Here is a 27,993-nt window from a genome sequence, read left to right as displayed (position 1 = left end):
AAAACGGCTCCAACAAAAATGAAGGATTTTTTTTTGGCTTGGATGTTCCTGCAAATCCATTCAGAATCTATAAGGCTGGGGATCTGGCTTAAGGACTGAAAAAAGAAAAGGGAGAATCCAGGCCACTGGCTATAATGGTCACCAATGCAGGACCGAACAGTAGACTGGGGGACTGGCATATTTGGAGTGGGCACTCATTTTGATCTGCTGGCAGGAAGAACTGGTTCTAGCAGCACTCTGGCACCCATCAGCTGGCTTCTGCCAAGGATTTGGTGGCAGATGGAGTAAATGTGGGAAAATGTGAGGTTGTACACTTTGGCAGCAAGAGAAGAATACTTTAAAATGGTGAGAAACTTGTAAATGCTTGCGTCAAGAGGAATTGGGGCTTGCTGGTTCAAAAGATGGAGAAGTAAGCATGAAGGTGCAGTGAGTCATTGGGAAGATAAACTGTCTTTACATGGGGCAAAAAAACTAATGAAATTTTGCTTGAGTTTGTACAGGAACTCTGGCGAGACCACACTCTGGTGCATTGTGTGTGGTTTTGGTCTCTCTACTCAAGGAAGGATCTGCTGGCCTTGGAGTCAGTGAAGCACTCCTCGGAGGCAGAGCGATTGAGGTAGCTGGGCCTGTACTCTTGGTAGTTTTGACAAAGGAGAGATGACCTTCCTGAGACACACACAATTTTGAGAGGAAGTGTCAAGGTAGGCTGACCCCTCTCGGTGAAGAGTCCAGAACCAGCAGGTGTAGGCAATGGATAGAGATTGGCCACTTAGGACTAAAATGAGGGTAAATTTCTATATCCAGAAAGATGTAAATTGGAGTTCTTTGCCTTTAAAGAGTGTAGGCCAGTGTTGAGTTTATTGAGGAAAAGTGAGTATAATGAGGTCAGCATAAGGAAGTGTATGGTCATGCACTTTGATAGAATGCTTATGTTCTTGTGTTCAACGGGATGGGACGGAGGGCGACTGAGACAGATTTAATAGTAAGGGAGTTGGATACATATAACAGCAGGAAAAAATGAAGGAGCATGAGAAAGTAGCTGGGAAGTGGGCTAACTTGGATTGATCTTTGAAAGAACTTGCATAAATGACTCCCTTCTGTGCTTTACCATTATATGAGTCTAAGCCAACATTAGTTCTCATGGGGGGTGGGGGTGAAGAGAAAGGTACAAGAATTACTAATCTTTTTGCAGTACTCTACATAGAATTATGTGATTTTCATTTGTGAAGCATTACATTGAAGGATTTTACATGTAAACAATGCAGTAAAACTCTGATAATTTAGCCCCTCGGGAACTTGGTAGTGCTGGACTAGCAGATTTTTCGTACTTCTTCCCCAACACATTTTTAAAATTCTTTTTGTTAAAGATGTTACATAGTATTGCAATAGATTTCCCAGTGAATGTGGTAAGTTTAAAGGGAGTGTGGGAAAAAAAAAGAGGCTGGTTTGTTTAAAGAGAGTGTGGGAAACGGGGCTCTGGTGAATCAAAAGGCAGCCTGGGAACTGAGGCCCTGATAAGTCAGAAGGGAGCACGGCAACTGAGTCCCCGTGAGTTGGAAGGGAGTACAGCAATCTGGAGCCCGGGGAGTGGGAAGGGAGCCCAGGAGTTGGGACCCTGGTGAGCTAAAAGGGAGCACAGCAAACATTACCTGGTGAGCCTAATGCCAAACCATCGGGACTTCCCAATGGTCAGACGATTGGAGCTTTACTGCACTATGTACACTGCAAAACCCCCCTTGACTTAGTGGCAGAGCTCGTGCATGTGAGATGTGGGCATGTAATTCAGGCTGGTACTCCACTGCAGTATCGAGCAGGTGCTGCACTTTAGGGGATAAAGTCCACTCAGTTAACACAGTAACCCGAGGCCTCATCCATCGGTAAGATATCCCAGGGCACTCCTTGAAGAGCAGGAAAGGATATCCTGCCTGATATTTACTTCCCCATCATAAACTGGTCATTATCTCATTGGTGCTTTCTGATTCAGTGGAAGATATTTAGCTACTAGGCCATTAAATGCATGCCAAAAGTCCTTCAGCTTCTAAGCATTTTGGGGATGTCCATAAATTGTGAAGGGGTAACATGTGCAAGTACTTACTGATCATGTCATTATTTCCTGATTTCCCTCATAAACCAAACTTGCTCAGTAATTTAACATGAAGCCCTGGATAATTCTATGGTTAAAAAATATCAACTGAATAGTATTTCTCTTTTCTTGAGCACTGCTACTGACTATTTATCTGGCTTTAAGCCTGGTGTGCAAATATCAAACAATTTGTGATTCATCTGCCAGTGCAAGGTAGAATTTGGAAAATTAGAAAACCTTTTCATTATTTGTTTACGATTTATAGCAAACATTTATTGCCCATCCCTAATGGACCATGAAGAATCGATCGCATTATGGTGGGTAATTAGACCTAGATCAGGTAAGTGCTGCAGATTTCCTTCCCTGAAGGACATTAATAATTAATATAGTAATTCATTCATTCAGTGCTCTGTGCATTCAGTGGTGCATGATGTTTCCACAACACAGTAGAAGTGAATAGTTCATAGGCTAGAGACTTTTCAAAGCAAGGCTAACCTTGTTGAGAAGAACCTCAGGAGTGCATCAGATGACAAATAGACCATGGTGTCAGAGCAGCAAAAAGAGTGAATATGACAATGGCTCATGTGTGTTGAAAAATGGCACCTCAGGCAGAGTCCAGAATAGTCTGATACTGGACATGAGACAGAAAGTATAAAGACATGGGACCGATGCTGCTGTGCTTTGGCCTGTCTGAGAGCAGAATCCCACGTCAACCCAAACTCGCCTCATTTCCTGACGCAGGGTTTCAATCCGAAACAACAATTCCTTTCCTCCCACAGATGCTGCTCGACCTGCTGAGCTCCTCCAGCAGGTTGTTTGTCACTCATTTCCTTCTCTCTTGTTCTTCACCATCTCCCCTTGAGACAATCCCTTTCATGCTTTCAGTCTACTGTCCAGTGTAGGACCGTTCTGGACTCTGAGGTGACATTTTTTGATATGTGTGAGCCATCATTTTCCTCCTTTTACTGCATGGATAACATTTTCCATTTGCTCTCTGTGGCAGCTACAGATTTGAGGTTGTCTCCAATCAAGAGTACCCTCATGTATCGCCTTGAGGAGTCTAGTCTGTGAGCTACTTTATAGACCTAACTGGGCTTTGCATCACTCGTTCCACGCCTTTCACCAACAACTTTGAAAAATAAGCCTTTCTATTACACTTGGATGAAAGACCTGAATTTCCATAGCACCTTTCACACCTCAGGATGCCCCACGTGCTTTGTAGTCAATGAACTACATTTGAAGTGTCGTCATTGTTATAATGTAGGAAACAGAGTCTGGAATTTACCAACAACTAACAGCAACTTAATAATGATCAGACAATTTTGTTTTAGTGATGTTTGTTGACAAGTAAATATCATCTTGGGGACCAGAGAATTACTTACTCTTATTTAAAATAGTGACATGGGGTAATATACAGTCATAAGATCAGTTGGGACCTCAGGTTAATGCCTCTTCTGAAAGCTGGCAATCATAACAATGCAGCAACACAGTAATGAAGTGTCAGCCTAGGTTTGATGCTTGGGTCCAGCAGAGTGGAACTCAAACCCACCACCTTCTGACTCAGATATGTGTGTCATCACTGAGCCATGGCTGAGCTGCTAGTTAATGTGCATATATCTGTTACTCACACCACCCCCATTACACACACACAAGCACAAGCACAAACAGTTACCTTTCTCGTTCCTCGTGTTTTTTTTCTGCTTCAGGTTGTAACAGTCCATGCAAACAAAAAAGCCGCAGCGTGGGCAGACCCAGTGAAGGTTGAACACCACAGAGTGACAGCTATCACACCTTTCTTCTTTCTCTCCATTTGGTGCCTTGCAAGCAATGGCCCCTATTGATTAAACACAAGGTAGACATTGCTGGCAGAGTTTTGGTTGGTAAATGCAATGCTTGAGCCACATCGGTCAGCTGATTTCTAAAACTATCTGTGGCACTGCAGGAGATCTAGTTAACCGCAGTAACTCCGAGGGGGAACAATGCATTCCGACTGCTAAGCACAGGGAGAGAGGCAAGGGTGCTTATCCAGCGTTGGTTCCGGATCAACTGCTCTTCTTTATGTATATTCATTGACAGGAATGAACAGGCAGGGCAAAATTTTTTTTAAAAAATTATGGTCATTCCAATGTGTGGAAGTGTGGTAAACAGTGAGGAGGATAAATTAGTAAATTGGTTTATTATTGTCAGGTACAGTGAAAAACAATAACAGGATGCAGAATAAAGTGTTACAGTTACAGAGAAAGTGCAGTGCAGGCAGACAATAAGGTGCAAGGCCATTTCAAGAGGACTGAGGTAGGCTGGTGCAGAATAACGGCAGGTTAAATTTAAAGCAAAGTGACAGAAAGAAAGAAGAGATACAGTACAAACAATGGCACAGATTGTGCAGAGTAAATGTTGGTGGGGTGGAATGGGAGTGGAAGGATTACAGCTGTGAGGTTATCTTTTTTTAAAACAGTTATTCAACTTTCAGGACCTGTGCATCACTGGCAAGGTCAGAATTAATTGCCCATCACTAATTGGGCTTGAGAAGGCAGTTTGAGCCACCTTCTTGAACCGCTGTAGTCCTCTGGTGATGGTACTCTCACAGTGCTGTTGGGAAGGGAGTTCCAGGATCTGGACCCAGTAATGATGAAAGAACAGCAGTATCTTCCCAAGTTTGGATGGCATGCAACATGACTAGGAACCTGCTAGTGGTGGTCTTCTAAGGCACATGCTGCTCTTCTCCTTCTTCATGGTAAAGGCTGTGGGTTTCGTGGTGTTGTCAGAGCCCAAGCAAGTAACTACACTGCATTTTGTAGATGGGGCACACTGCAGGCGCTGTGCACTCGTAGTTGAGGAAATGAACGTTTAGGATGGTGGATGAGATACCAAGTGGGTTGCCTTACCCTGGTAGGGGTTGAGCTTCTTGAGAGTTTTTGGAGCTGCGTGCGATCAGACAAGTGGACAGTGACTCGGAGCTGGCAGCTGGTGGAAAGGCTTTGGGGTGTCAGGAGGTGAGTCACTCACCGCAAAATCTGATTTACTGCTGTAGCCACAGTAATTATGCAGCCGATCCAGTTTAGTTTCTGCTCAGCAGTGACCCTCAGTATATTGAGGGCTTTCAAAAGGGAACTAGATAAATAATTTAAGGTCAAACATTTGCAGGGTATTTGGGAAAGAGTGGGGCAATGGAACTGACTGGATTGCTCTGCAATGGACTAGCTCTGACACAATGGACATAATGGCCTCATCCTGTGTTGAAACCGTTCTACATTTGCTGACCAATCAGTCCTGGTGGCAAACGAGGGCAAAGTACAGCCACTAGTTAGGGTTGTTCTGTGCTGGCCTCGTGGTCAAATGGCTGGCTGCTGTTCACAGTCTCCACATGTGGATGCAGAACGACCCACTTCGGTGATGCACAGGGGGCTGGCAGGAAAAGTCTAGCAGCATTGGGAGTCAAAGCCACGAGAAGAGACAGAGACAGAATTCCATGAGGAAGACTTGGCAGAGGAGGAACAACCGCATAAGCCACTGTCTCTTGTGCAAGTATGCTGCATGTTGTTGGCACATTCCTCCCGGGAATGTGGTCCCTGTAAAGAGGTGAAATTTGGCATATTGTCGTGTCTGCATTTGGTTGTATGATCCTGATTTATGACTGTTGTTGACCCAGACACACTTACCATCGTAGCTTTTGGCAACCCTCTCGAGCAGTCCTCGCTCAGACAGCATGAGGCCACAAAAAAGGTCGCCCACGTGCCCCAAGATGTAGGCTGAAGTGTCGGAGTCCAGACCAGTCTCTGCTGCACTGGTAGATGACTCCATCGGGGTTTCTTCATTGATCTGGTCCTCTGTGGAGAAACCTTCAACCTTCAGTCCTCCATTTCGACCAACGGACAGCCTTACAACAGAAAGGGAGAGTGAGAACATACAAAGTTAACTTCTTAGCTGGACAGAGTGAAGCCTATCTCAAGGTGATGCTTCACTGCTGGACTTCTCCAATGACAGACCCCATCCCTCCTGTCCCAGCTGGCTCTAGAAACTCACCCTGCCGTCCACCTGGAAACTTATGCAGCAGTCAGAGACATTTCATCAGATAATGACCCATCCAATGTCAACACAAGTTCCTCCACTTACTAACTGAAGCAACAGGAAAAAACACAGGCTTAAAAAAAAGTAAAATGGAGGTAGAAAGAGCAATTGCCTATACAGTGTTTTCTTTAAGAAATTCTTTTCCAAATCCAAACATCACTGTGAAAGAAAGTGACATTTTTCCGATATAGACCTTGGCAATATCTCTGCCTTCCAGTGCTGGTGTTGGCCTGAGCCGGGGTGGCACTTTCTGCTCAGAGCCCAACAGATGTGGCCTTCAACAGACACTTCTTCCAGACAGATGAGCTGCAACCAACAAGGTTTCATCACCCTCTGTCAGCCAACACCACCACCACTTGTGTTATTGAGTCTGTCTTGGTGTCCACTCTATCAGAGATATTACTTTTGTTATTTTCAATCCTCCCTCTTCCGTGCAATTTAAAACATCTTTGTTTTCTAACTTCTTTCTAAAGAAAGATCATCAATCTGAAACATTCACTCTGTTTCTCTCTGTACAGATGCTGCCTGACATGCTCAGTATTCCCAGCCTTTTCCACTTTTATTTCAAATTCTCATCTTTGGATTCAAATACCTCCATTGCTTCCCCCTTTCCAACTTCTGCAATTTCTTCTAAGTCTGACAACCCATGGAGACTGTTGTGTTCCTCTATTCCGGATTTCTTACAATTCCCAAAATTTAATCCCCAAGACCCTACATTGTAAAATTCCTTAAAACTCCGTATCTCCCATTTCCTCCTTAACGATGTTTGTAATAGCCCATCTCTTTTGAACAGCACATGTAGTAATATCTCCTTGAGTGACTTGAGATGATAGAAGTGCTACAAGGATGCAAGCTATTCATATTGTTCAAATCAATTTGGTGAACAAAAGCACAGAAGTGATGGGCATTGGCTGGTGGAAAAAGGTAGTGAATGGACACATTATAATTAATAAAACTCATAGAACGTAGAACAGTACAGCACAGAAACAGGTCCTTCAGCCCATGATGTTGTGCTGAACTAATTAAACTAGTAATTAAACAGCTAAATAAACTAATCCCTTCTGCCTACACAATGTCCATAGCCCTCCATTCTCTGCACATTCATGTGCCTATCTAACGGCTCTTAAATGCCTCTACCTCATTTGCCTCTCTACTACCCCTGGCAGCACATTCCAGGCACCCCCACCACTCTGTGTATACAAGCTTGCCCTGCACATCTCCTTTGAACTTACCCTCTCTCACCTTAAATGCATGCCCTCTCATATTAGACAGTTTGACCCTGGGTGAAAGATACTGGCTGTGTACTCCATCTATGTCTCTCATAATGTTATGAACTAACAGGTCTCCCCTCAGCCTCTGCCGCTCCAGAGAAAACAACCCAAGTTTGTCCAACCTCTCCTTATAGCACATGCCCTCTATTCCAGGCAGCAACTTGGTAAACCTCTTCTGCGCCCTCTCCAAAGCTCCCACATCCTTCCAATAGCGGGGCGACCAGAATTGAATGCAATACTCCAGATGCAGACCAACCAGAGCTTTATAAAGCTGCAACATAAACTCCTCCTGATGTTTGCACAATTCCTCCAGCATTCCATCCCCAACCCACCTCCTCCTGCATCCCCATACCATTCCTCAATGTGAGATACCTGCGGAGATGCATGAACCTGCAAAAACAGGACAATGGAGGTGATTCTTGTCCCTTTCTACTGCGACTTGGCCAGCAATCTCGGCAACGAGGGATGTTTGTGAAAAGTTCAGTGCACGGGACGTCCTGGAGGAAAGATTCTCCTGAACCCTTGAGAAGTGTTGGCTTTGGGGGCTCTTTGGAGGCTGGCACGTCCAATCGATCTGTAGGAAACCCAACAGGAGGCGGTACGGAAATATCAGTAACAGCAACAATTCCACATCATCTGAAATGAACTTGATTCAAAACAAAAAGGGCCCAATTTCCACACACAGTGGCAGTAGAAATGCCCCCACTTCTGTCACATTGATGGTTTTTGGGTCAAGGTTATGGCAAGTAAATGAGACAAACCCCTCAACACCAAAGAAATTTCCCCACTTAAGTTATGATTAACAGATTTGTTTACAAAATGATTCAGTGGGGTGATCTATCGCCGGGTGCAATTCAGCCATGTGGAGAAGGATCTCTTGGGTGGGGCTAATTCATCAGCTGAAAGTATAGACAAAGATGCTCTTGGCAACCTCAGACCAACCCTACAGGATTATCCTGGGTTCTCCACAAGTTAATAATTCAAGGCACCCCAGCAAACAAAGCCTAATGAGGAAAAGAAACATTTCAGGAGCATTTTATAAACTAAACATAAAATGTATTAATGCTTGCTCATTGAATTCTGCTTCTGAAATTCTGTGCCACAGACTTCAATAGAAACAACTTCAGAAGGAGTGATCAACAGTCATATATTACTTTTGGAGTTTAGTGCACATAACAGGATGAATTTGCCTCCCTCAGCATCTTTCATTTATTTATTAGTTAAATTATTAGAGAATAGGATGGAAGTCAGTTTGACAGGGTGGGTCTGTTAATGCTGGTTAGCCTCCGAGGTCAAGTCCCAACCAGGCAACTGAACCCTGAACCAGGATAGGAAAAATCAACTGAAGTTCCTGCTTTATATTCTTGATCTTCTGCTGGGAAGTGAAGATCCTAGCAAAACCCACTGTCTCTTGGAAAATCATGAAATTGGGGCCAAACATGAATGTAGGAACACTGGTCACTGAAGGTCATTACAAATGTCAGACACTGGTGACCGAGGTCATCACAAACGTGGGAACACTGGTCACCGAGGTCATTACATAAGCAACCAAAACACTGAGTTTCATTTCTGGAAGGATGGAATTCAAAAGCAGATATGTTGTTAAACCTTTTCTCTGAACTGCTGTAAAGGACATAAAGAACTGAAGAAATAGAAGTGGGCCATAAAGTCCCCTGAGTCAGCTCCACCATTTGACAAGACCTTCTGCATTGTCCACTTTCACACCCAATCCCCATATCTAGAAGCCTACTGATGTTTTCCTTAAAGAAATTCAACGAATGAGCATCCACAATCCTCTGGGCTGCAGAAATTCCCAAACCTCTGCATAAAGTAATCTCTCTGCATTCCAACTAACTGACTGACTGCATATGCTCAGACTGCATCCCCATGGTTCCAAACTCTGCAATCTCTTGGCATCTATTCTGTAAATCCCTCTCAGAATCTTCCACATCTTACAGTGACCACAACTCCTTAAGTTTTAAGATAGCTATAGATAAGGATAAGTATGGACCCTGCAGGAGAGTATTAAATTGGAGCAGGGGAAATTACGGGAATATTGGGCAGGAACTAGGGAGAATTAATTGGGAACAGCTGTTTTTGGGCATCCACATCTGACACGTGGAGGGTGTTTGAAGACCTACTGCATAGAGTACAGGACAGGTATGTTCCAGTAAGAAGGACAAGGACGGCAGGGTAAGAGAACCTTGGATGTCGAGAGAGAGGTGGTGAATTTAGTTAAGAAGAAAAAGGAAAAGTATGTAAAGCTTAGGAAACTAGGATCAAACAGAGCATTTGAGGATTATAAGGAAGCCAGAAAGGAACTCAAGAGGGGAATTAGGAAAGCCAGGAGGGGCCATGAAAATTCTTTGGCAAGTAGGATTAAAGACAATTCCAAGGCATTCTATACATACATCAAGAGCAAGAGGATAACTATGGAGAGGGTAGGACCACTCAAGGATAAAGGAGGGAACATGTGCTTGGAAGCAGAGGATGTGGGTGAGGTCCTTAATGAGTACTTTGCATCAGTATTTACCAAGCAGAAGGACGTGGAAGGTAGGGAGATCAGTGTGGAGCATACTAATATGTTAGGGCATTTCAAGATAAAGGATTTTGAGAGAGGCAAGAGATGAGATTGCTGGGGCCTAGACCAATATCTTCATGTCCTCTCTAGCCACAGGTGAGGTCCCGGAGGACTGGTGAGTAGCTAATGCTGTTCCATTATTCAAGCAGGGAAACAGGGATAATCCTGGTAACTATAGACCGGTAAGTCTCATGTCAGTGGTAGGGAAGTTACTGGAGAGGATTCTTACGAATAGGATTTATGAGCATTTGGAAAACTATTAGGGACAGTCAGCATGGCTTTGTGCAGGGCAAGCCGTGCCTTACTAAATTGAGTTTTTTGATGAGGTGATGAGGGTGATTGATGAAGGTAGAGCTGTGGATGTTGTCCACATGGATTTTAGTAAGGCGTTTGACAAGGTCCCTCATGGGAGGCTCATCCAGAAGATTAAGATGCATAGGATCCACGGCAAATTGGCTGTTTGGATTCAGAACTGGCTTGGCCATAGAAGACAGAGGGTAGTGGACAAGGGGACCTATTCTACCTGGAGGTCAGTGACTAGCGGTGTTACTCAGGGATCTGTACTGGGACCTCTGCTGTTTGTGATGTATATACATGACCTGGATGAAAATGTACATGGGTGGGTTAGTAAATTTGCAGATGATATGAAGATGGGTGGTGTTGTGGGTGGTGTGGAAGACTGGCAAAGGATACAGCGGGATATAGATCAGTTGCAGATATGGGCAGAGAAATGGCAGGAGGAGTTCAACCTGGCCAAATGTGAAGTGTTGCACCTTGGGAGACCAAATATAAAGAGAGAGTACACTGTTAATGGCAAGACCTTTAACAGTGTTGATGAGCAGAGGGATCTTGGGGTCCAAGTTCATAGCTCCCTGAAAGTGGATACACAGGTTGATAGGGCGATAAAGAAGGCATATGGCATGCTTGCCTTCATTAGTCATGGCACTGAGTTCCAAGAGTCAGGAAGTTATACTGCACCTTTATAAAACTTTAGTTAAGCTGCATCTGGAGTATTGCATTCAGTTCTGGTCACCCCATTACAGGAAGGATGTTGAGGCTTTGGAAAGTGTGCAGAAGAGGTTTACCAAGATGCTGCCTGGATAAGAGGGCATGTGCTATGAGGATAGGTTGGACGAACTTACGTTGTTTTCTCTGAAGTGGCAGAGGCTGAGAGGAGACCTGATAGAGGTTTATAAGATTACAAGAGTCATAGATAGACAGCCAGTATCTTTTCCCCGGAGCTGAAATGTCGAATACCAGAGGCGATGCATTTAAAGTGATAGGGGGTAAGTTCAAAGGAGACGTGCGAGGCAAATTGTTTTACACAGAGTGGTGGGTGCCTGGAATGCGCTGCCTGGGGTACTGTTGGAGGCATATACAATAGGGGTGTCCAAGAAGCTCTTAGACAGGCACATGAATTGGGGGAAATGGTAGGATATGGACATTGTGTAGGCAGAAGGGATTAGTTTAGTTGGGCATTTTATTACTAATGTAATTGGTTCAGCACAACATTGTGGTCTGAAGGGCCTGTTCCCATGCTGTACTGTTCTGTGTTCTAAGTGAGATCACCACTCCCTTTGATAAGCCTCAAGGAGGATAAGCCAATTTTACACAGTCTCTCAGGCTGTCACTCTTTATCCCAGGAATGAATCTGGTGAATCTGTGTTGCACTGACTCCAGGGTTCCCATATTAAAGAGGTTCATAGAAAAACACCTGAACAAAGTAAAAAAAAAGAATCTATACGTACGTAACCACAACTAGGAGTTATACCTATAGGGAGATTGAACTGGCTGGGTCTCCTTTCTTAAGGCTGAAGTTGCGAAATGAATAAAGTCTTCAAGAAAGATTAAAAGTGAAGGTATGGGGAAGTTATTTCCATCTCTAGGGAAGACCAAAACTTTGGGGGGGGGGGGGGGGGGTGCATTGTTTCTTAATAAATCCAATTGGCATTACAGAAGAAATTTCTTCAGCCAGAGAATGGTGACAATGTGGAACTCACTTCCGCAAGGAGTACCCGATATGGAGTGTGTAGTTGCATGACAGAGACAGAAAGGATTTGTTGGAGGAAGCTCATATGTGGATCAGAAAGAGAGGAGTGGACCAATCAAGCTGAATAGCATCTTTCTATGTAACTCTCTGTGTTAAGGAGGGAAGCCATCTTACCATTCTGCTTGTTGCTATTTTCATTCTCCAGTTTTCTGGTTCCTTTCAGGTCTTCCTCTTCCTTTGTCTTGCTGTTATTTTTCACCACCTTCTCCCCCAAGTCTTGGCCTGACTTGTGCTGGTTGTTGAGCTTGGCTTCTCGCCTTGCCCTGAGCCAGTGTCTGCTCTCCGCCAAGTCACCACGCTCACAGTCACTGTTTCTCTTGGCTGACGGGTCCCTCTCACTTTCTTCAGGCTGCTTTGAGTTACTAGCCAGGACTGCAGGCTCTGCCCCTTGCCTTTTGGAAACAGACTGCCCTGAAGCTGTACCATTAACATCCTTGCCATGTTGATCCTTCATGGTATCTTGCTCAGAATGTCGTGTGAGCCAAGCCTTCTTTAGCTTTGTGTGGTAATTGTGCGAGTTGGACTGTAAAGATAAACTTGCATTGAAAGCATCTTGACCAGATGCAGGCTTCACTGGAGAGACATTGGCTGAGGGCACTTTAGGCGAATTTGTGTCCCTTTTCACATCGATAGTTTGAATTTCCCCAACAGAAGTCGGGCTCTCATTGGCGAGTTTCATGGGACAAGGGGTAGCTGCCCTGGCTGCCTTGTACTTTTTGGGCGTGTAGTAATCAGGGGCATTGGTTACCTGCAAAATTCTTTTGGTATTTACTGTACCTTTTAAGGGAGACAAATTATAAGTATGTTCAGCCAAACCCTGACTGCTCGGCATGGGGGTTGGCGAGTTGGAGCAATGTTCTTTATTGGAAGGATTGCAGTCAATGTTTGTCTCCTGATGTCTGTTGTCAATACACGTAATTGTAGAGTATGTGCCTTGCCCTATCTTCCCACCCAATTCCATCTGTGGTACAACTGTAATTTGCTTCTCGGCAGCTGGAAGGCAGGGTGTAGAAGGTATTTGATTATGAACAGAAACCTTGTTATGAATACCAAGAAGGTGATTTGTTTTCTCAGTTTCCAGTCTTCCATGTTTGGAATTCCCATTGGAATCTTTGTTTGCAATATCCTTTGGAATCAGTGACAGAATTTTAGTTATGTCAGGAGGCTTAGACATTGGCATTATCAAGGGGAGTTGACTGGGATGGTGTACCTCCATAGATGTAGCAAGGGAGAGAGGTAAGGCTAAGACATTAGGCACATCATTTTTCTGTTCAAAGTGTCCATGACTCAAGTCTCGAAAGTTATTTTTGTTGTCTGATGAATTAACTGGAAGCAATGTAAGTGGTGATTGATATTGGATGTACTGATCTTTCACCTTTGGCCCAGATTCCCTTGGTGATCTATGAAAAGGAGGATGCTGTAGACTGGCACCATTAACAGCTGAGTACGAGGAAGTTGTTTCCAACGTTAGACCCCTTTGGTTCTCATCAATGATGAGCTGCTGATGTTGAGTGGTAGATCCCATTTTCCTGGAAAAATCAGGAGAGTGATTCAATAATGTGAAGCCTGAAGATGATGTGGACGATTCTTTACTGCTAGAAGCTGGCCTGAGATTTGGAGATACCAGAGGAGGTTCTCCAGATTTGGTCTTCTGCTCTTTCCTCAAGACCAGTGAGAGCGGCTTCCCATCTGTTGCCTCTGCTATTATACTTGTATTGTCCCTTTTACCGTTGTGTGCTTCAGCGGGGCCATCAGATTCTAGGTCCTGTTTGAAGGCAACCTCTTTATACAGCTGCTCTTCTGGAATTGGCTGCATGCCAACTTTAGAACATGGAGCATTTTGGACCTCAACTTTCCCCAAACCGTGTGGAAAGGGATGTAAAAAATGCCCATACATCCTGGTGCCATTGACATCTCTATAAAGAAAGAAAAGAGGTTCATGGTTAATTCACTTGATGACATCCTTGCAGAGTTATGGTTCCAGGTACTATGATAAAACTCGTACAAAGTCAGTTCAATCTCCCGCTTAACAGTTGGTCAATAGTAAGGAGCATTAATTAGAGTGCTTAATTGGCTGTCCAGTTGATTTGGTACACAAACCAATGACCGAAAACCTTAAGAATTGGCCATTGTCCAAATTCATTGACTTCATACCCTAAAAAGGGAAGTGTGTAGACAGCGTACAAACTGGGCCGAGATAATGGAATGGCGGTTTCCTCAGCAAAATCATACATACCCTTTGTAAACATAAGTGGAATTCGCTTTCAGACCAGAAGATGCTGCAAGCTCCTTAGTGTTGGACAAGCTGGAATATTGGCCCAGTTCTGGTTGGCCATCGGCAACACTTTTCTGAGATTGATGTAAAGGCCATGGGTTGGGAAAGCCCTGTTCAATACAGCAGATTATTGTGCATTAGTTTTCCAACAAATTTTGCTTTGCAAAATAAAGGTAACAGGCTGGTCATCAATAACAGAGTTGGGAAAGTATCCAGGAGTCTATTTCAAAGCAATGCTTCCCTGCTGGCATGAGTTGCCTTATGCTAAATAAAACTGCATCAAATATACAGGCCATTCAGCCCAACTTGTCTGTGCTGACATACTATTTGTATCTCCTCCCATCTTTAATGTAACCCTATCAATATCCTTCTAATTCCTCCTGCTTCCTGTGGTTATCCAACTTTCCATTAATTGCATCTATACTATTCTCACCATCCAACACCTCTTCCCATCACCACTACCTTGTAACTATGGGAGGAAGGAAATTCTGCATGTTCATCACCCTGGGCAAAGGAGTTCCTGAATTTCTAAAGGATTGCTTGGTGATTATCCCATGTTGCTAACTTCTGTTGTTGCTCTTCCCTGCGAGCAGAAACACTCTCCCTCTCAAACTACCCTACTGAAATCTTTCAGCATTTTAAAGACCCCGAATAGATTATCATTCAGCTCATGGAGGGGTCAACGGTGGAAAGGGTGAGCAGCTTCAAGTTCCTGGGCGTCAACATCTCGAAGGATCTATCCTACCCAACACATTGATGCAATCATGAAGAAGGCACACCAGTGGCTCTACTTCATTGGGAGGTTGAGGAGATTTGGTATGTCACCAAAGACTCTTACAAGTGTCTATAGGTGTACAATGGAGAGCATTCTGACTGGTTGCATCATAGCTTGGTATGGATGCTCCAATGCACAGGATCACAAGGGGTTGCAGAGGGTTGTAGACTCAGCCAGCTTCATCGCAGACATAAGTCTCCCCACCATCAAGGACATCTTCAAGAGGCAGTGCCTCAAGAAGGAGGTATCCATCATTAAGGACCCTCACCATCTGGGACATCCCTCTTCTCGTTACTACCATCGGGAAGGAGGTACAGGAGTCTGAAGACCCACACTCAACGATTCAGGAACAGCTTCTTCCCCTCTGCCATCAGATTTCTGAATGGTCCATGAGCCCAGAAACACTACCTCGTTATTCCTCCTTTTTGTACCATTAATTTATTTATTTTTGTAATTTATAGTAATTCTATGTCTTTGCACTGTACTGCTACCTCAAAGCAACAAATTTCATGTCCTTTAAGTCAGTGATAGTAAATCTGATTCTGATTCTTCTTTCAGAAGAGACCCAAGCCATTCACCCTTTCCTGCTGGGTATCAGCCCACAGTCCTGGTATGTGGCAAGGAGCAACACAGCCATGGAGAGCTTGAGTGTGCAGGCTTTTCAACGATGGGGTGTCAGCACCAAGCTCAATCTCAGCCTTACTCAACATCCATACATGCACAAATCTGTGGATATTAATCACGTATTGGACCTTCAACTTATTTTTCAATTTGTAGCACGTTAATTAGAGAGCCCAGATTTTATTGTGGTACAGTTAGATAATTGGGTGGAGACAACAGATAGAAACTAGGGTAATTCAACCTCCACCTGCCTGGTTGCAAAAGATCTCACTGCTTTGTTTGATGACCAGATATGGTACCTTGTCCGACGAATGAGCAAGACCATAGCCAATGGATTATGTAGTTATTTATCTTTGCACTTTGTGGGAGCTTTCTCTATGCACATTTGTTGCCACATTTCCTTACAGTAAAACAGTAACTAACAATTTATGATGTTTTGAACTTATGAAAGGGTGATAGAATTGTGTGTTCTTTCTTTAATATTGAGGAGACAAGTGGGAATAAGATTAGTCTATTTACCTCTGAATTTTACTTCTGAATTCTAACACCTAGAAACAATCATCAAATCCATTGATAGCCCTGTATTCTCACACTTTAATCATCCTCTCCCCTTATTTTGATTATAAATTTTAGCTCAAAATGAAACCTTATTTCACACTCTAACAATTTCTGTTATTTATGGTTGAAAAGCTTGCTTAATGATCATAGCGTACAACTACCAGTACCAACCATATTAAAGGTGGGTTCTCCATTCACATAGCCCTGATGACCAGCCGATAACCTTGACCCTGAGTGGATGTCAATGTTCACATTTTGCCACAATGTGGGATAGAGGCTGAGGTGCCCGTAGGCTGCAGTTAGTGGGGCCTGGCTGGAGGCTTGGAGGTGCTTTGGATGGTAACAACTGTAAGTGGAGGCTAGAGGTCCAAGACTGCTGCCATATGTCGAGTCCAACTGAGGATTGAGGGCCAGCAGTGATGAGAGAGATGATTGATGCCCAACAGGTAAGCTGCCACTGAGGAAGTGTGGGAAATGAGCATGTAAAGGTGAGTAAGTGCTTGATCCTGCACCCGTGGTCACATAAGAAACAAGTTGAGGTCCTGAAATTTCACTGGATGCAGGTGCAGAGTAGAATGGGTGCCATGTGGCCTCCAGAACCCCAGATCCATTGTACAAAGGAGATGGATCACTCTTGTTCAACACCAAGGTCTTCTTTGATGCATCAGCATTGTTGGCTTTGGGTGAAGGGTGCTGAAAGCCGAACTTCTGACCATTGTCACAAGTTGAACCTTTACAAAGTGCGTCTGCGGCATTCCTCTCCTTATGTGCAGGCAGTTCATTGTAATCCAAACGGTTCGCCATGCCTAATGATTCTTTTGATTTGAACTTTGAACTGTGAGACCCCTGATAATCAAATGAAGATTGCAATGGGCCTTTTAGAACGTCCATTTTTTGACCTTCTTTCCCAATAAATAGTCTATTAGTGTCTCTCCAGTTCCCACTACTTGCTTTACTGATGGAATGAACAGGGAATAGCAATGGTGCCCTTCCAAGATCCTCCAGATGATCGCGAAATGTTGTTGGGTTTTTATGGAGGGACACTTTATCATTGTCTGTCAGAGAACCCTGAGCCAATCCCTTTTCATAAGTGGAGCAACTTGATTTCAATTCTCTTTTGCCATTATGGTAATGCTTGGATGGATTCTCCTGGGCACCCAAGTTTCCTCCATATTGTTCTTCCCGGTGAGAAGTTTTAGACTGACTACTGCCATCATGTGCTACTCGTCCCACCTCCTCCGTTCCTTTGGGATCTTTATGTCCAGGTAATAGTGTTTCTTTTCTAGCCTGTTGTTCTGTGCCCTTTGGAAATCGTACGTGACCATTTTCCAGCCTTGCACTAGAGCTATGGGTTGTCCTTGGTAGCTTTGGTAAATTGATGTCATTTTCCTCTCCATCATACAGCTTCCTTTTGTGGTTTTTCATCTCTACTCCTTCAGAATACTGGTTACCTGGTAAAGAGAAGGATGAATATTAATTCATGTAATATTTTTGGTGGGATCAATATACACCTGTGACGCAAAATCAGCGGCTAAATGAATTGGGATACTCAGATAGAAAAGCCAGGATTCTCCCAGCCCAGACATCCCCTTTTCTCCTCCCTCCTGTCGGGCATAAGCTGCAGAAGATTGAGAACACCTGGCTCTAGGACAGCTTCTATCCCGCTGTTATAAGACTCTTGAACAGATCTCTTATACGATAAAGATGAACTCTTGATCTCTCGGTCTACCTCGTTATGGCCCTTGCACCTTATTGTCTACCTGCACTGCACTTTCTCTGTAACTATAACACTATATTCTGCATTGCTTTGTCCCGCCTTGTTCTACCTTGATGTATTTGTATGTGGAATTATCTGTCTGGATGGCACACAAACAAAAGCTTTTCACAGTATCTCAGTGCAGGTGACAATAAAAAAACAATTGCCAGCTATGCTTCTAAGCTGAACTCAACACTTGTTGTGATCCCCTAACTTTCTTTACTCAACCATTAGCAGCCGTGCCTATCATGTAGGGACAGTTCTTTCATGTGACTGTGAAAACCTCAGAGTGTCACAAGTACTGTACAATTTGGCTGAATATCACTGGGGTTGCTTTTCACTCTTCAAAGAGGACTGCTCTGAGCTCAAGTTTTGGATCCATATTGTCCAATTAGTACCGGGCGACACAGGGTCATGTGATGGAGTGAATGAACTGCTGGCCGGCCAATGTACACTCATCTCCTTTAACCAGACGGAGCTGAACTTGAGTTTGGCAGGAGGAGATTCTCTGAGCTCAGCCAAAACCCTGGGGTCCTTGCCCTGACTCACACCAAATCCTGTTCACTGACTCACACCGAGTCCCAGCCTTGCAATGCATTGAACTTAGCATTCCTTTCTTAGGGTGCAAATTCTTTCACAGCCTGGCCTCCCACAAACGAGCACGATCTCCACTTGCCTCCAATTCCAGCTCCTTCCATGTCCCTGATTTTCATCAGACTCCCACTGACAACTGTCTCACCAGCTGCTGAGGCTCTCAGCTCTGGAATTCCTCCCATAAACCACACACCGTCTCCTTTACCTACCCCACTAGTCCATATATCTGCACTGTTTGTTGACTACGTGCCTATAAATCACCTTAGAATATTTAACTGTCCTGGTGAAGGGTCTTGGCCCGAAACTTCAAGTGTTTATTCCCCTCCATAGATGCTGCCTGACCTGCTGAGTTCCTCCAGCACTTTTTGTGTATTTAACTGCATTAGAAGCATTACATAAATAGCTGGTGTAGAGATTAAATAAATTACAAGATTCTCTGCATTTCTATGGCAAGAAGGGGGACGACAGGAGGTCAGCATTTGGTGGCAAGGTAGATCTGGAATTCTGATCAATTTAGGAACACAGAATATTTTTGGGATACTTTCCATCAGGAGATTAACCATCTACCATCAACAAGGCAGTAGGTGCATGGGAACGCCACCATCTACAGGTTCCCCTCCAAGTCATACACCACTTGCAAATATATTGCTGTTGAATGTTGTTGGATCTAAATTCTGGAACTTCCAATCTAACTATGGGAATATCTTCACTTCATACAGGAGCTCACCATCATCTCCTCGAGGGCAACATAAGCTGGTCTTGTTAGTGACACCCACATCTTGAAAAGGAATAACAAAAGCAACAGTAAAAAATCCGAGGCAGAGGCCACAAGTGGATAGGCGGCATTTTGCCTATGGAGGAAATGTTCCAGATTCCAAGGATCTTTTCAGACATTGTCAAATGTTACAAAACAGATGGATCAGATCACTGGGCACTTCTTAGTAAAGGGAAATCCCTGACTGTCAAACTTAATAATCCTACACTTATGTAATGGAATAAATGTATCCAATGAATGATCAGGCGAACCATTACATATTATCATAACACTAATTCAACACAATCTTTAATCTATTTTCCAATCTATTCAAGACATGTTGGAGTCATTGCCAGCCATTTATTGTCCGTCTCTGAACTCAGTGCCTTGATGAGCCATTTCAGAAGGCAATTAAGAATCCACAATAGTGACTTTAAGTCTAGAGTCCAACACTGAGCAGACTGGATACGGAAGGTTGTTCTCTTTTCCTGAAAGACACTGGTGAACTAGGTGGGACTTTACAATCATTTGGTTTTGTGGCCTCCATTACTTACATTAGCTTTTCTTGTTCTCTATATTAATTAACAAATTTTAGTTAATTAACAGATTTTTGATTTACCAAGTTATTATGGTTAAATTTGAGTCTCTCTCCACTGGATAATCAGTCTAGTAACATCATCATTGCACCATGACCATCATGATAGCCTCCAAAATTATTGTTTAACTTTCAATCTAATGCCTTGCATCGACTAACCAACCCGAGTGTTTATCACGTACAGAACAAAGTTCATTCAGCTTTGTCTGTTCTCTCCCCACATGCATCATGGGGATTCCTTCCCTCACCCCAACCTCTGGCCTTGCAAGGAGAGTGCTAGTTTAGTGCAGAGTTAGCTTGGTTTGTCACTATGCTCCTTGACCCACTAAGAGCCAGATTCATGTCACCTTTCTGTCAGTGTTATGGGCTTCATTTGGATTCACACACAAACAGGACTACGTCATTCAGTCCCCTTGTTTAAAAACTTGATTCATTATAGATTTCTCTTCAACAATATAATTTCTACTGCCATACCCTCTCTGCTGTGGTTTGCCGAGAATTCAGAGGGACTGCCCCTCCCATTATTGTTGCTGCTGCGCTGTTCTGGTGTCTGCCTTGGAAACGAGGAGTGACAGTTCACGGGCGGACTTGTGAATTGTCTCTGCAAATACATAACACAGAATCATGGAGAGTACAGCACAGGATGCCTTTCAACCCGTTGAGCCCCTTCCAGATTTGTGGTGTAGCTGTCTCATTACCTCCAGTAAACTATTTCTCTTCCAAAACTTATGCAATGCCCTTTTCAATACTATCTAATCTGCTTCCATGATGCATTTGGACAGTAACTTACTATGTTACCTCTAGATCTTTTGAGAATTGATGGCTACTGACCCATGCACCATGGGAAACAATTTCACCTGATGAGTTTGAATATCTCTATTGAACTGCCTATTGACCTCTGTTCCTGGATATAACAAAAGAACTGCTTACACAGACTTTAAAATACTTAAAAAAACTATTTAAAAAAAATCCTCATTACAGCTTTCCTAACCACTTGGGAAAACACAAGGGCAAGATAACCCTGGGATTTGCAACCCTACCCAATTTCAAGTCACTATGGAAACGGCTGACAAGGTGGTTGTATACTCCATGAAGGCAGTCCTAGTGTTTCAGGCTTGGTTTCTACAGCAACAGGAAAAGGGATAGGCCACAAAATGGGAAGAATTGGGGACTGGGTAAGACAGAAGCAAGAGGGGAAAAGGAGTACAAGGTACAGGATGGAAAGGATGGCAGTGAGAAGCAGAGAAACTGTATTATGAAGTAAGAGTGATATTAAGTTGTACGTATTACTGTCCAAGTAACATTACCTTGCCTTTTTTTTCACAGAAGCTCTCAGTATTATGGCAAGTAGGGTTTCAGGAGTGTAGAGGTTGAGAAGCATTGAAGTTGAATGGAGTTGGAGGACAGGAATTTCAGAGCCCTGGGATGTGAAGGGAAGGCCACCAATGAGAAAAAAATCAGGGATGAACTGGAGGTCAAGTCAAGTTGAGTTTGCAGGCATCATAGTGTAGGGCAGGCACGGTAATGTAGCAGTTAGCATAATACTATTACAGCGCTAGCGACCCGGGTTCAATTCCCACCGCTGTCTGTAAGGTGTTTGTACATTCTCTCCGTGTCTGCGTGGGTTTCCTCCGGGTGCTCCAGTTTCCTCCCACATTCCAAAGACGTATGAATTAGGAGTTGTGGGCATGCCATGTTGGCGCCGGAAGCGTGGGGACACTTGCGAGCTGCCCCCAGAACATTCTATGCCAAAAAAGATGCATTTCACTGTGTTTCAATGTACATGTGACTAATAAAGATATCTTTATTGTCATGTGCACAAGTATGGTAAGGTAGAGATACAATGAAAAACTTGCTTGCAGCAGCATCATAGGCACGGTAGATTCAGACAACACTCAGAACAGAAATCATACATTGGATTTGGAGGTCAGGGATCTCAGACGGTTGGAGGGGTAGAGGAAACTGCAAGACGGGGAGGTGACTGATACGAAAACAACTTCACCCTCAGTACTTATGCCCTCACATGATTGCAGATGAAAATAATGACTTTGGAAGGATAAAGCCATGGATTGTGAGCTGGGTTAACACTGTCCAAGTGAGTGGGGGCAGCAGATTCGGTGAAATTAACACGGGAGGTTATAAATGTTGACTGAGAAATAATGTACTGGGCTTTGGGCAAAGGGATTAATTGGGCAGCTCCAAAGACCTGAAAAGGACTCAATGGGTCAAATCTGAACTCCACCAACCTTCTTAGCAGATCTCATTTGCCAACCACAATAGACAGCTATTGACTCTAAGCCAAGACTATTGAGACATTTGAGATATAATTAAGAAAATAAGAACGAAGTAACAGGAGTAGAGGTAGGCCATTTGGCACTTTGAGCCTGCTCTTACATTCATCAAGATCGGGGCTGATCTATCCCAGTTCCATTTTCCTGCATTATCCCCATATCCCTCAATTCCGTTAATATCCAAGATCTATTGATCTTGTATTTGAATGAACTCAGTAACTGAACCTCCACAGCCCTCTGGGTAAAGAATTCCCCAGGTTTCCCTGCAGTGTGTGAAGAAATCTCTCATCTCTATCCAAAATGGTGTACCTTTTATTCTGTGATCCCCTGGGTTTACAATCCTCAATCAGGGGAAGGATCCTTCCTGTTGAGCCCTGTAAGAGTTTTGTAAGATTCAAACAGATCACCTCTCATTCACCTAAACTCTAGAGAATTATGGGCTTGGGCTAATTAGTCTCTCATCATGCAAACTCACCATCCTTGGAATCAGTTTTGTGAACCTTTGCTACACTCCCTCTAAGGCAAGTGTATCCTTTCTTAGGTGAAAAGACCTAAGCTGTACACAGTACTCTGGGTGAGGTGCTGTCCAGGTCCTTTATAATTGTGGCAATTAAATGTTAAATAAATAAAAAAAAATTTCCTTATCACTAATTTCTTTAACCTGTATGAATAATCTTTCTTAATAGGCAAAGAAAGTCTATAAAGTTTAATCAATTCTTTTTTTTTGCAGGGACAAGATGCCATAAGTAACTGCTCTCCTGCATCTAACTAACCCAGAATTATGCTCCGTATTTTTCATTCACAGCACTTCACTTGAAGTCTGAGCCACACTCTTTGATTCCACGTATTTCACACAGGCATATTGTAGCTGGACCTTTTGATTCAGACACTTAATTATTTCTAATGTACCTTTGTTATTAAAGTCATAGCATTATACAGCACAGAAATAGACCCTTCAGCCCAACTTGCCCATGCCAACCAAGATATCTATCCAAGCTGGTCCCAATTGCTTGCGTTTGGCCCATATCCCTCTAAATCTTTGCTATCCATGTACCTGTCTAAATGTCTTTTAAACAATGTAATTGTACCTGCCTCTGCAGCTTCCTCTGGCAGCTCATTTCACGTACACACCACCCTCTGTGTGAAAAAGTTGCCCCTCAGGCCCCCTTTAAATCTTTCCCCTCTGGAGACAAAGGTCCAATGTTAGGGAGACGATGCTATGAAAGGACAAATGGTCAGATACACTTACGTGGCTGTCGCCTTGGCTTCTTCGATGAGAAGTTGCCCTGTAGGTGCTGCATCCATCACACGGTGATGGGCCTTCGTCTCCGAGCACGGTCCCCTGAATCAACGTGGGTTCCACACTCCGAGCATCGGGAATCTAAACACAAGGAGACCTGCTCCAGGTTGTATTTTGTTGCAATTACAGATAAACCCCTTAGGTCTGTGCTGGTGTCTGTGTTCCCCAGGAGCTTCCCCCCATCTCATTGACTCATTCCTTTCTACCTCATGTACTAGAACATGCATGTTGGTGCCGATCACAGGCAAGGCCTCAATCGGGGCATTGACAGAACTTCAACTCTATACCGGTACAGTTCCTTCAGTATTTTGTAAATTGATGTTTTTCCAATTAAAAGATAAAAACCTTTACCTTGAAAGCTCATGTCTAAACTAACATTCTTTTTGTTTCAGCCAATGGGGTAACCTTTGAAGTGCAGTCACTGTTGTAATGTAGGAAACCATTTGGTTCTTAAACCAACGTGTACAACCCTAATCACTACCCCAGTATAGCAACACTATGACCATTTTGCACTACAATGGACATTGGTTTTTTTGTTCTAATTGTGTTCTTTCTTGTGTAATTTATGTTTAATTTATGTTTTTCTTGTGAATGTTGTATCTCTAATGCTATGTGCCTGCAATGCTGCTGCAAGTAAGTTTTTCAATGCCTGTGCACACATGTACTTGTGCATATGACAATAAATTTGACTTTAAGACATGGCAGCCAGTTAGTGTACAGCAAGCCCCCATAAACTGCAAATTTCTGTGCATAGGATCATCTATTTCAGAAAGATTGTTTGAAGAAAATCTTATCCCTGGACACTGGAGACAAACCTACTTCTCTCCAAGAAGGCCCAATGGAATCTCTTATGGATACTTGAGTGAGCAGCTGGAATTAATATCTGGAAGACCACACATGCACTGACATATTGGCCTTGAAACCACTAAACTAATGCAGAGGTGGGATAGGCTTTGCCAGTGAACCACAGCTAATGCCATAAAGTCCCCACCTTATCGTTCACTACAATCATCGTACTGCAGAGACTCGGTGCAGGGTCCACGCATTCGAAGTGACCACCGGGTGGCACTGCCTGTCCGACTCCGTGAGGTCTCTTCTCCAGCTGCAATGGTGTCAACCTGAGGAGAGACCAGGAAAAATGTTAAGTACAACCTTGGAGGAATGGGCTTCCTCTTGATGGATTGAGATGAGCCACGTGGACTGGATGTTACCCTCAGCCAAATCAGTGCAGTGGTACTAGCTCTTCAGAGGGTCCAAAGTGTTTCGTGACCTTCGTATTGGTATTGGTTTATTATTGTCTCTTGTACTGAGGTAGAGTGAAAAGCTTGTCTTACAAACTGATCGTACAGGTCAATTCATTACACAGTGCAGTTACATTGACAAAGTGCATTGATGCAGTACAGGTAAAAACAGTAACAGTACAGAGTAAAGTGTCACAGCTACAGAGAAAGTGCAGTGCAATAAGGTGCAAGGTCACAACAAGATAGATCGTGAGGTCATAGTCCATCTCATTGTTCAATAGTCTTATCACAGTGGGGTAGAAGCTGTCCTTAAGTCTGGTGGTACGTGCACTCAGGCACCTGTATCTTCTATCCAATGGAAGAGGAGAGAAGAGAGAATGACCCAGGTGGGTGGGGTCTTTGAGTACGCTGGCTGCTACACCAAAACAATGAGAGGTAAAGACAGAGTCCAAGAAGGGGAGGCTGGTGTTCGTGATGCGCTGGGCTGTGTCCACAACTCTCTGCAGCTTCTTGCGGTCCTGGGCAGAGCAGTTGCCGTACCAAGCCTTGATACATCCAGATAGGATGCTTTCTATGGTGCATCAGTAAAAGTTGGTGAGAGTCAAAGGGGACAAACCAAATTTCTTTAGCCTCCTGAAGAAGTTGAGGCGCTGGTGAGCTTTCTTGGCCGTGGCATCTACATGATTTGACCAGGACAGGCTGTTGATGATGTTCACACCCAGGAACTTGAAGCTCTCAACCCTCTCGACCTCAGCACCATTTATGTCGACAGGTGCATGTACACCGCCCCCTTTCCTGAAGTCAATGACCAGCTCTTTTGTTTTGTTGACGTTGAGGGAAAGGTTGTTGTCATGACACCATTCCACTAAGCTCTCTATCTCCTTCCTGTACTCCAACTCATCACTGTTGGAGATACAGCCTACAACGGTGGTATCATCTGCAAACTTGTATATGGAGTTAGAGCAGAATCTGGCCACACAGCCATGAGTGTATAGGGAGTAGAGTAGAGGGCTGAGGACGCAGCCTTGTGGGGCACCAGTGTTGAGAATAATTGTGCCGGAGGTATTGCTGCCTATCCTCACTGATTGCGGTCTGTTTGTTAGAAAGTCAAGGATCCAGTTACAGAGGGAGGTGTTGGGTCCTAGGTCTCGGAGTTTGGTGACAAGCTTGCTTGGAATTATTGTATTGAAGGCAGAGCTGCAGTCAATAAACAATGTGTCCTATCATGCACTTCAAGGTCAAATAGTCTGCTGACACTCTAGACCACAATCTCACTCTCAGTCTTAGCAAAAATAAGAAGCTACAGGTGAGGGGAACATATGGTGTAAACAGTGCAACCTCCAGCTAGCGTGGGGTATGGTGATTAGTTATTATATTACTGGACAAGTAAACCATTGAGACACAAGAGACTGCAGATACCGGAAATCTGGAGCAACACACAAAGGGACTGGAGGAACTCAGCAGGTCAGGCAGCATCCATGGAGGGAAAAGGGACAACCAACATTTCGAGTCGAGACCCCTCATCTGCACCAGATGGCCTCGACGTGAAACGTCAACTGTTCATTTCCCTCCATAGATGCTGCCTGACCCGCTGAATTCCTCCAGCACCTTTGTGTGTTGCTTCAAGTAAGCCATAGACACATAGTTCAGGTCTCACCATGGCAACTGAGGAATTTAAATTCAGTTAATTAAATAAATAATAAAAGGGCAGAACATAGAGGAGTGGTCCCATTAAGGGCAAAAGTAGGAACTAGCACATGGAAGCAATGGGCACCATTAAATGAGTACCCTGTATGTGTCTTCACTAGGGAAGAAGATGATTCCAAAGTAAGGATATGTTAAAACTTGATAGCGCAGAGTATTAGAAATATTGGCTGAACTTTAAAGTGAGTCATTTGGACTGTTTGGAATCCACGCTAGGAGCTTGAGACTAGTACTGGAGTAAATTGTGGGAATATTCACCGTCATCCTCCATCACCCTTTGGATATGGGGGTGGTGAGAGAAGACCAAGGTAGCAGATGTTATTTCCTTGTTCAAAAGTAAGGGAATAAGGATAAGCCCAGCAATCATAGGCCAGTCAGTTTCACCTCGGTGGTGAGAAAGCTTTTAGATCTGGCACAGGATTGATAATTGGATAATGGATCAATTAAGGCAAGATAGCATGGATTTCTAAAGTGAGAATCAGTTAACAGTATTGATGAGGCTAACACAATCTTTGTGGTGGACATGGACTTCCAGAAGGCTTTGGATGAGGTGCCACAGAATAGACTTATCAGCAAAGTTGAAGCACATGTCATAAAAGGGACATTGATAGCATGGATATGACGCACAACAGTGTCATGATGAATGATTGTTTTTTTGGACTGGAGGAAAATGAATAATGGTGTTCCCCAGGGATCAGTGTTGGGGTCATTGCTTTTATTATCTATATTAGTGAGATGGACCTAGGAGAAAGCCACAATTTCCAAACTTTGCATCATCCAAAAATTTCCAGTATTGTAAACTGCAAAGAGAATACTGATAGATTGCAACCAGGATATATAGAAATATTGGTGGAATGGGCAGACATAGGACAGATGAAGTTTGCCGCAGAGAAGTGAGAGGTGATATACGTGCAGAAGGATGGAGGTATGGGTGCAGCAGTTATTGAAAATGGTAGGGCAGGTTGAGAAATGGATAGAAAGGCATTCTGGCCTCTATCAATAGAGGCAGAGAGTATAAAAGCAGGGAGGTTATGCTGAATGTTTACAAAATACTGGTCTGGCCTCAGCTGGAGTTCAGTTCTGATCACCACATTACAGGATGGATGTGAAGGCTTTAGAGAGGGTCCAGAAAAGATTTACGAGACTAGTTGCTGGAAGAAGGGGCTAGAGTTACAAGGGTAGATTAGAAGGGCTGAGACTGTTTTATATCAGAAAGAAAAGGATGAGGGGAGATTTTAAATGATAGGAGGTCTGGACAGAGTGAATAGTGGCAGGCTGTCCCCTTTAGTGGGGACCGAAAGGTCAAACACACAAAATAAACGGGAATTAATAGTGAGGGAAGCTGGAATCTGGAACGGACTACCTGCTGATGTGGCGGAGGCAAGCTTCCATTGTGGCCTTCAAGAGGGAACTGGATAAATATATGGCGAGGAAAGATTTGCAAGGCTACGGTGAAAGGGCCATGGGATGGAATGA

General features: G+C 43.7%; 1 protein-coding gene across 2 annotated transcripts in view; it reads right to left on the bottom strand.

The window, feature by feature from the left end:
• Nucleotides 1-27,993, bottom strand: part of LOC127584384 (probable JmjC domain-containing histone demethylation protein 2C) — a 74,356-nt gene that overhangs the window by 21,046 nt on the left and 25,317 nt on the right. For both annotated transcript variants that reach the window (XM_052041163.1, XM_052041162.1), the window contains exons 2-10: nucleotides 24,564-24,690; nucleotides 23,522-23,653; nucleotides 20,456-20,582; nucleotides 16,454-17,733; nucleotides 14,290-14,438; nucleotides 12,168-13,969; nucleotides 7,795-7,996; nucleotides 5,743-5,960; nucleotides 3,756-3,917 (exon numbers count right to left, since the gene is read on the bottom strand). In XM_052041163.1, the coding sequence (XP_051897123.1) occupies nucleotides 3,756-3,917; nucleotides 5,743-5,960; nucleotides 7,795-7,996; nucleotides 12,168-13,969; nucleotides 14,290-14,438; nucleotides 16,454-17,733; nucleotides 20,456-20,582; nucleotides 23,522-23,653; nucleotides 24,564-24,690 (4,199 nt within the window). The remainder of the gene's footprint in view (nucleotides 1-3,755; nucleotides 3,918-5,742; nucleotides 5,961-7,794; nucleotides 7,997-12,167; nucleotides 13,970-14,289; nucleotides 14,439-16,453; nucleotides 17,734-20,455; nucleotides 20,583-23,521; nucleotides 23,654-24,563; nucleotides 24,691-27,993) is intronic.

Source organism: Pristis pectinata, chromosome 29 (genome assembly GCF_009764475.1).
Source record: "Pristis pectinata isolate sPriPec2 chromosome 29, sPriPec2.1.pri, whole genome shotgun sequence".
Classification (NCBI taxonomy): domain Eukaryota; kingdom Metazoa; phylum Chordata; class Chondrichthyes; order Rhinopristiformes; family Pristidae; genus Pristis; species Pristis pectinata.
Note: the sequence above shows the minus strand (reverse complement) of the source record. Positions and strands in the feature narration are given on the sequence as shown.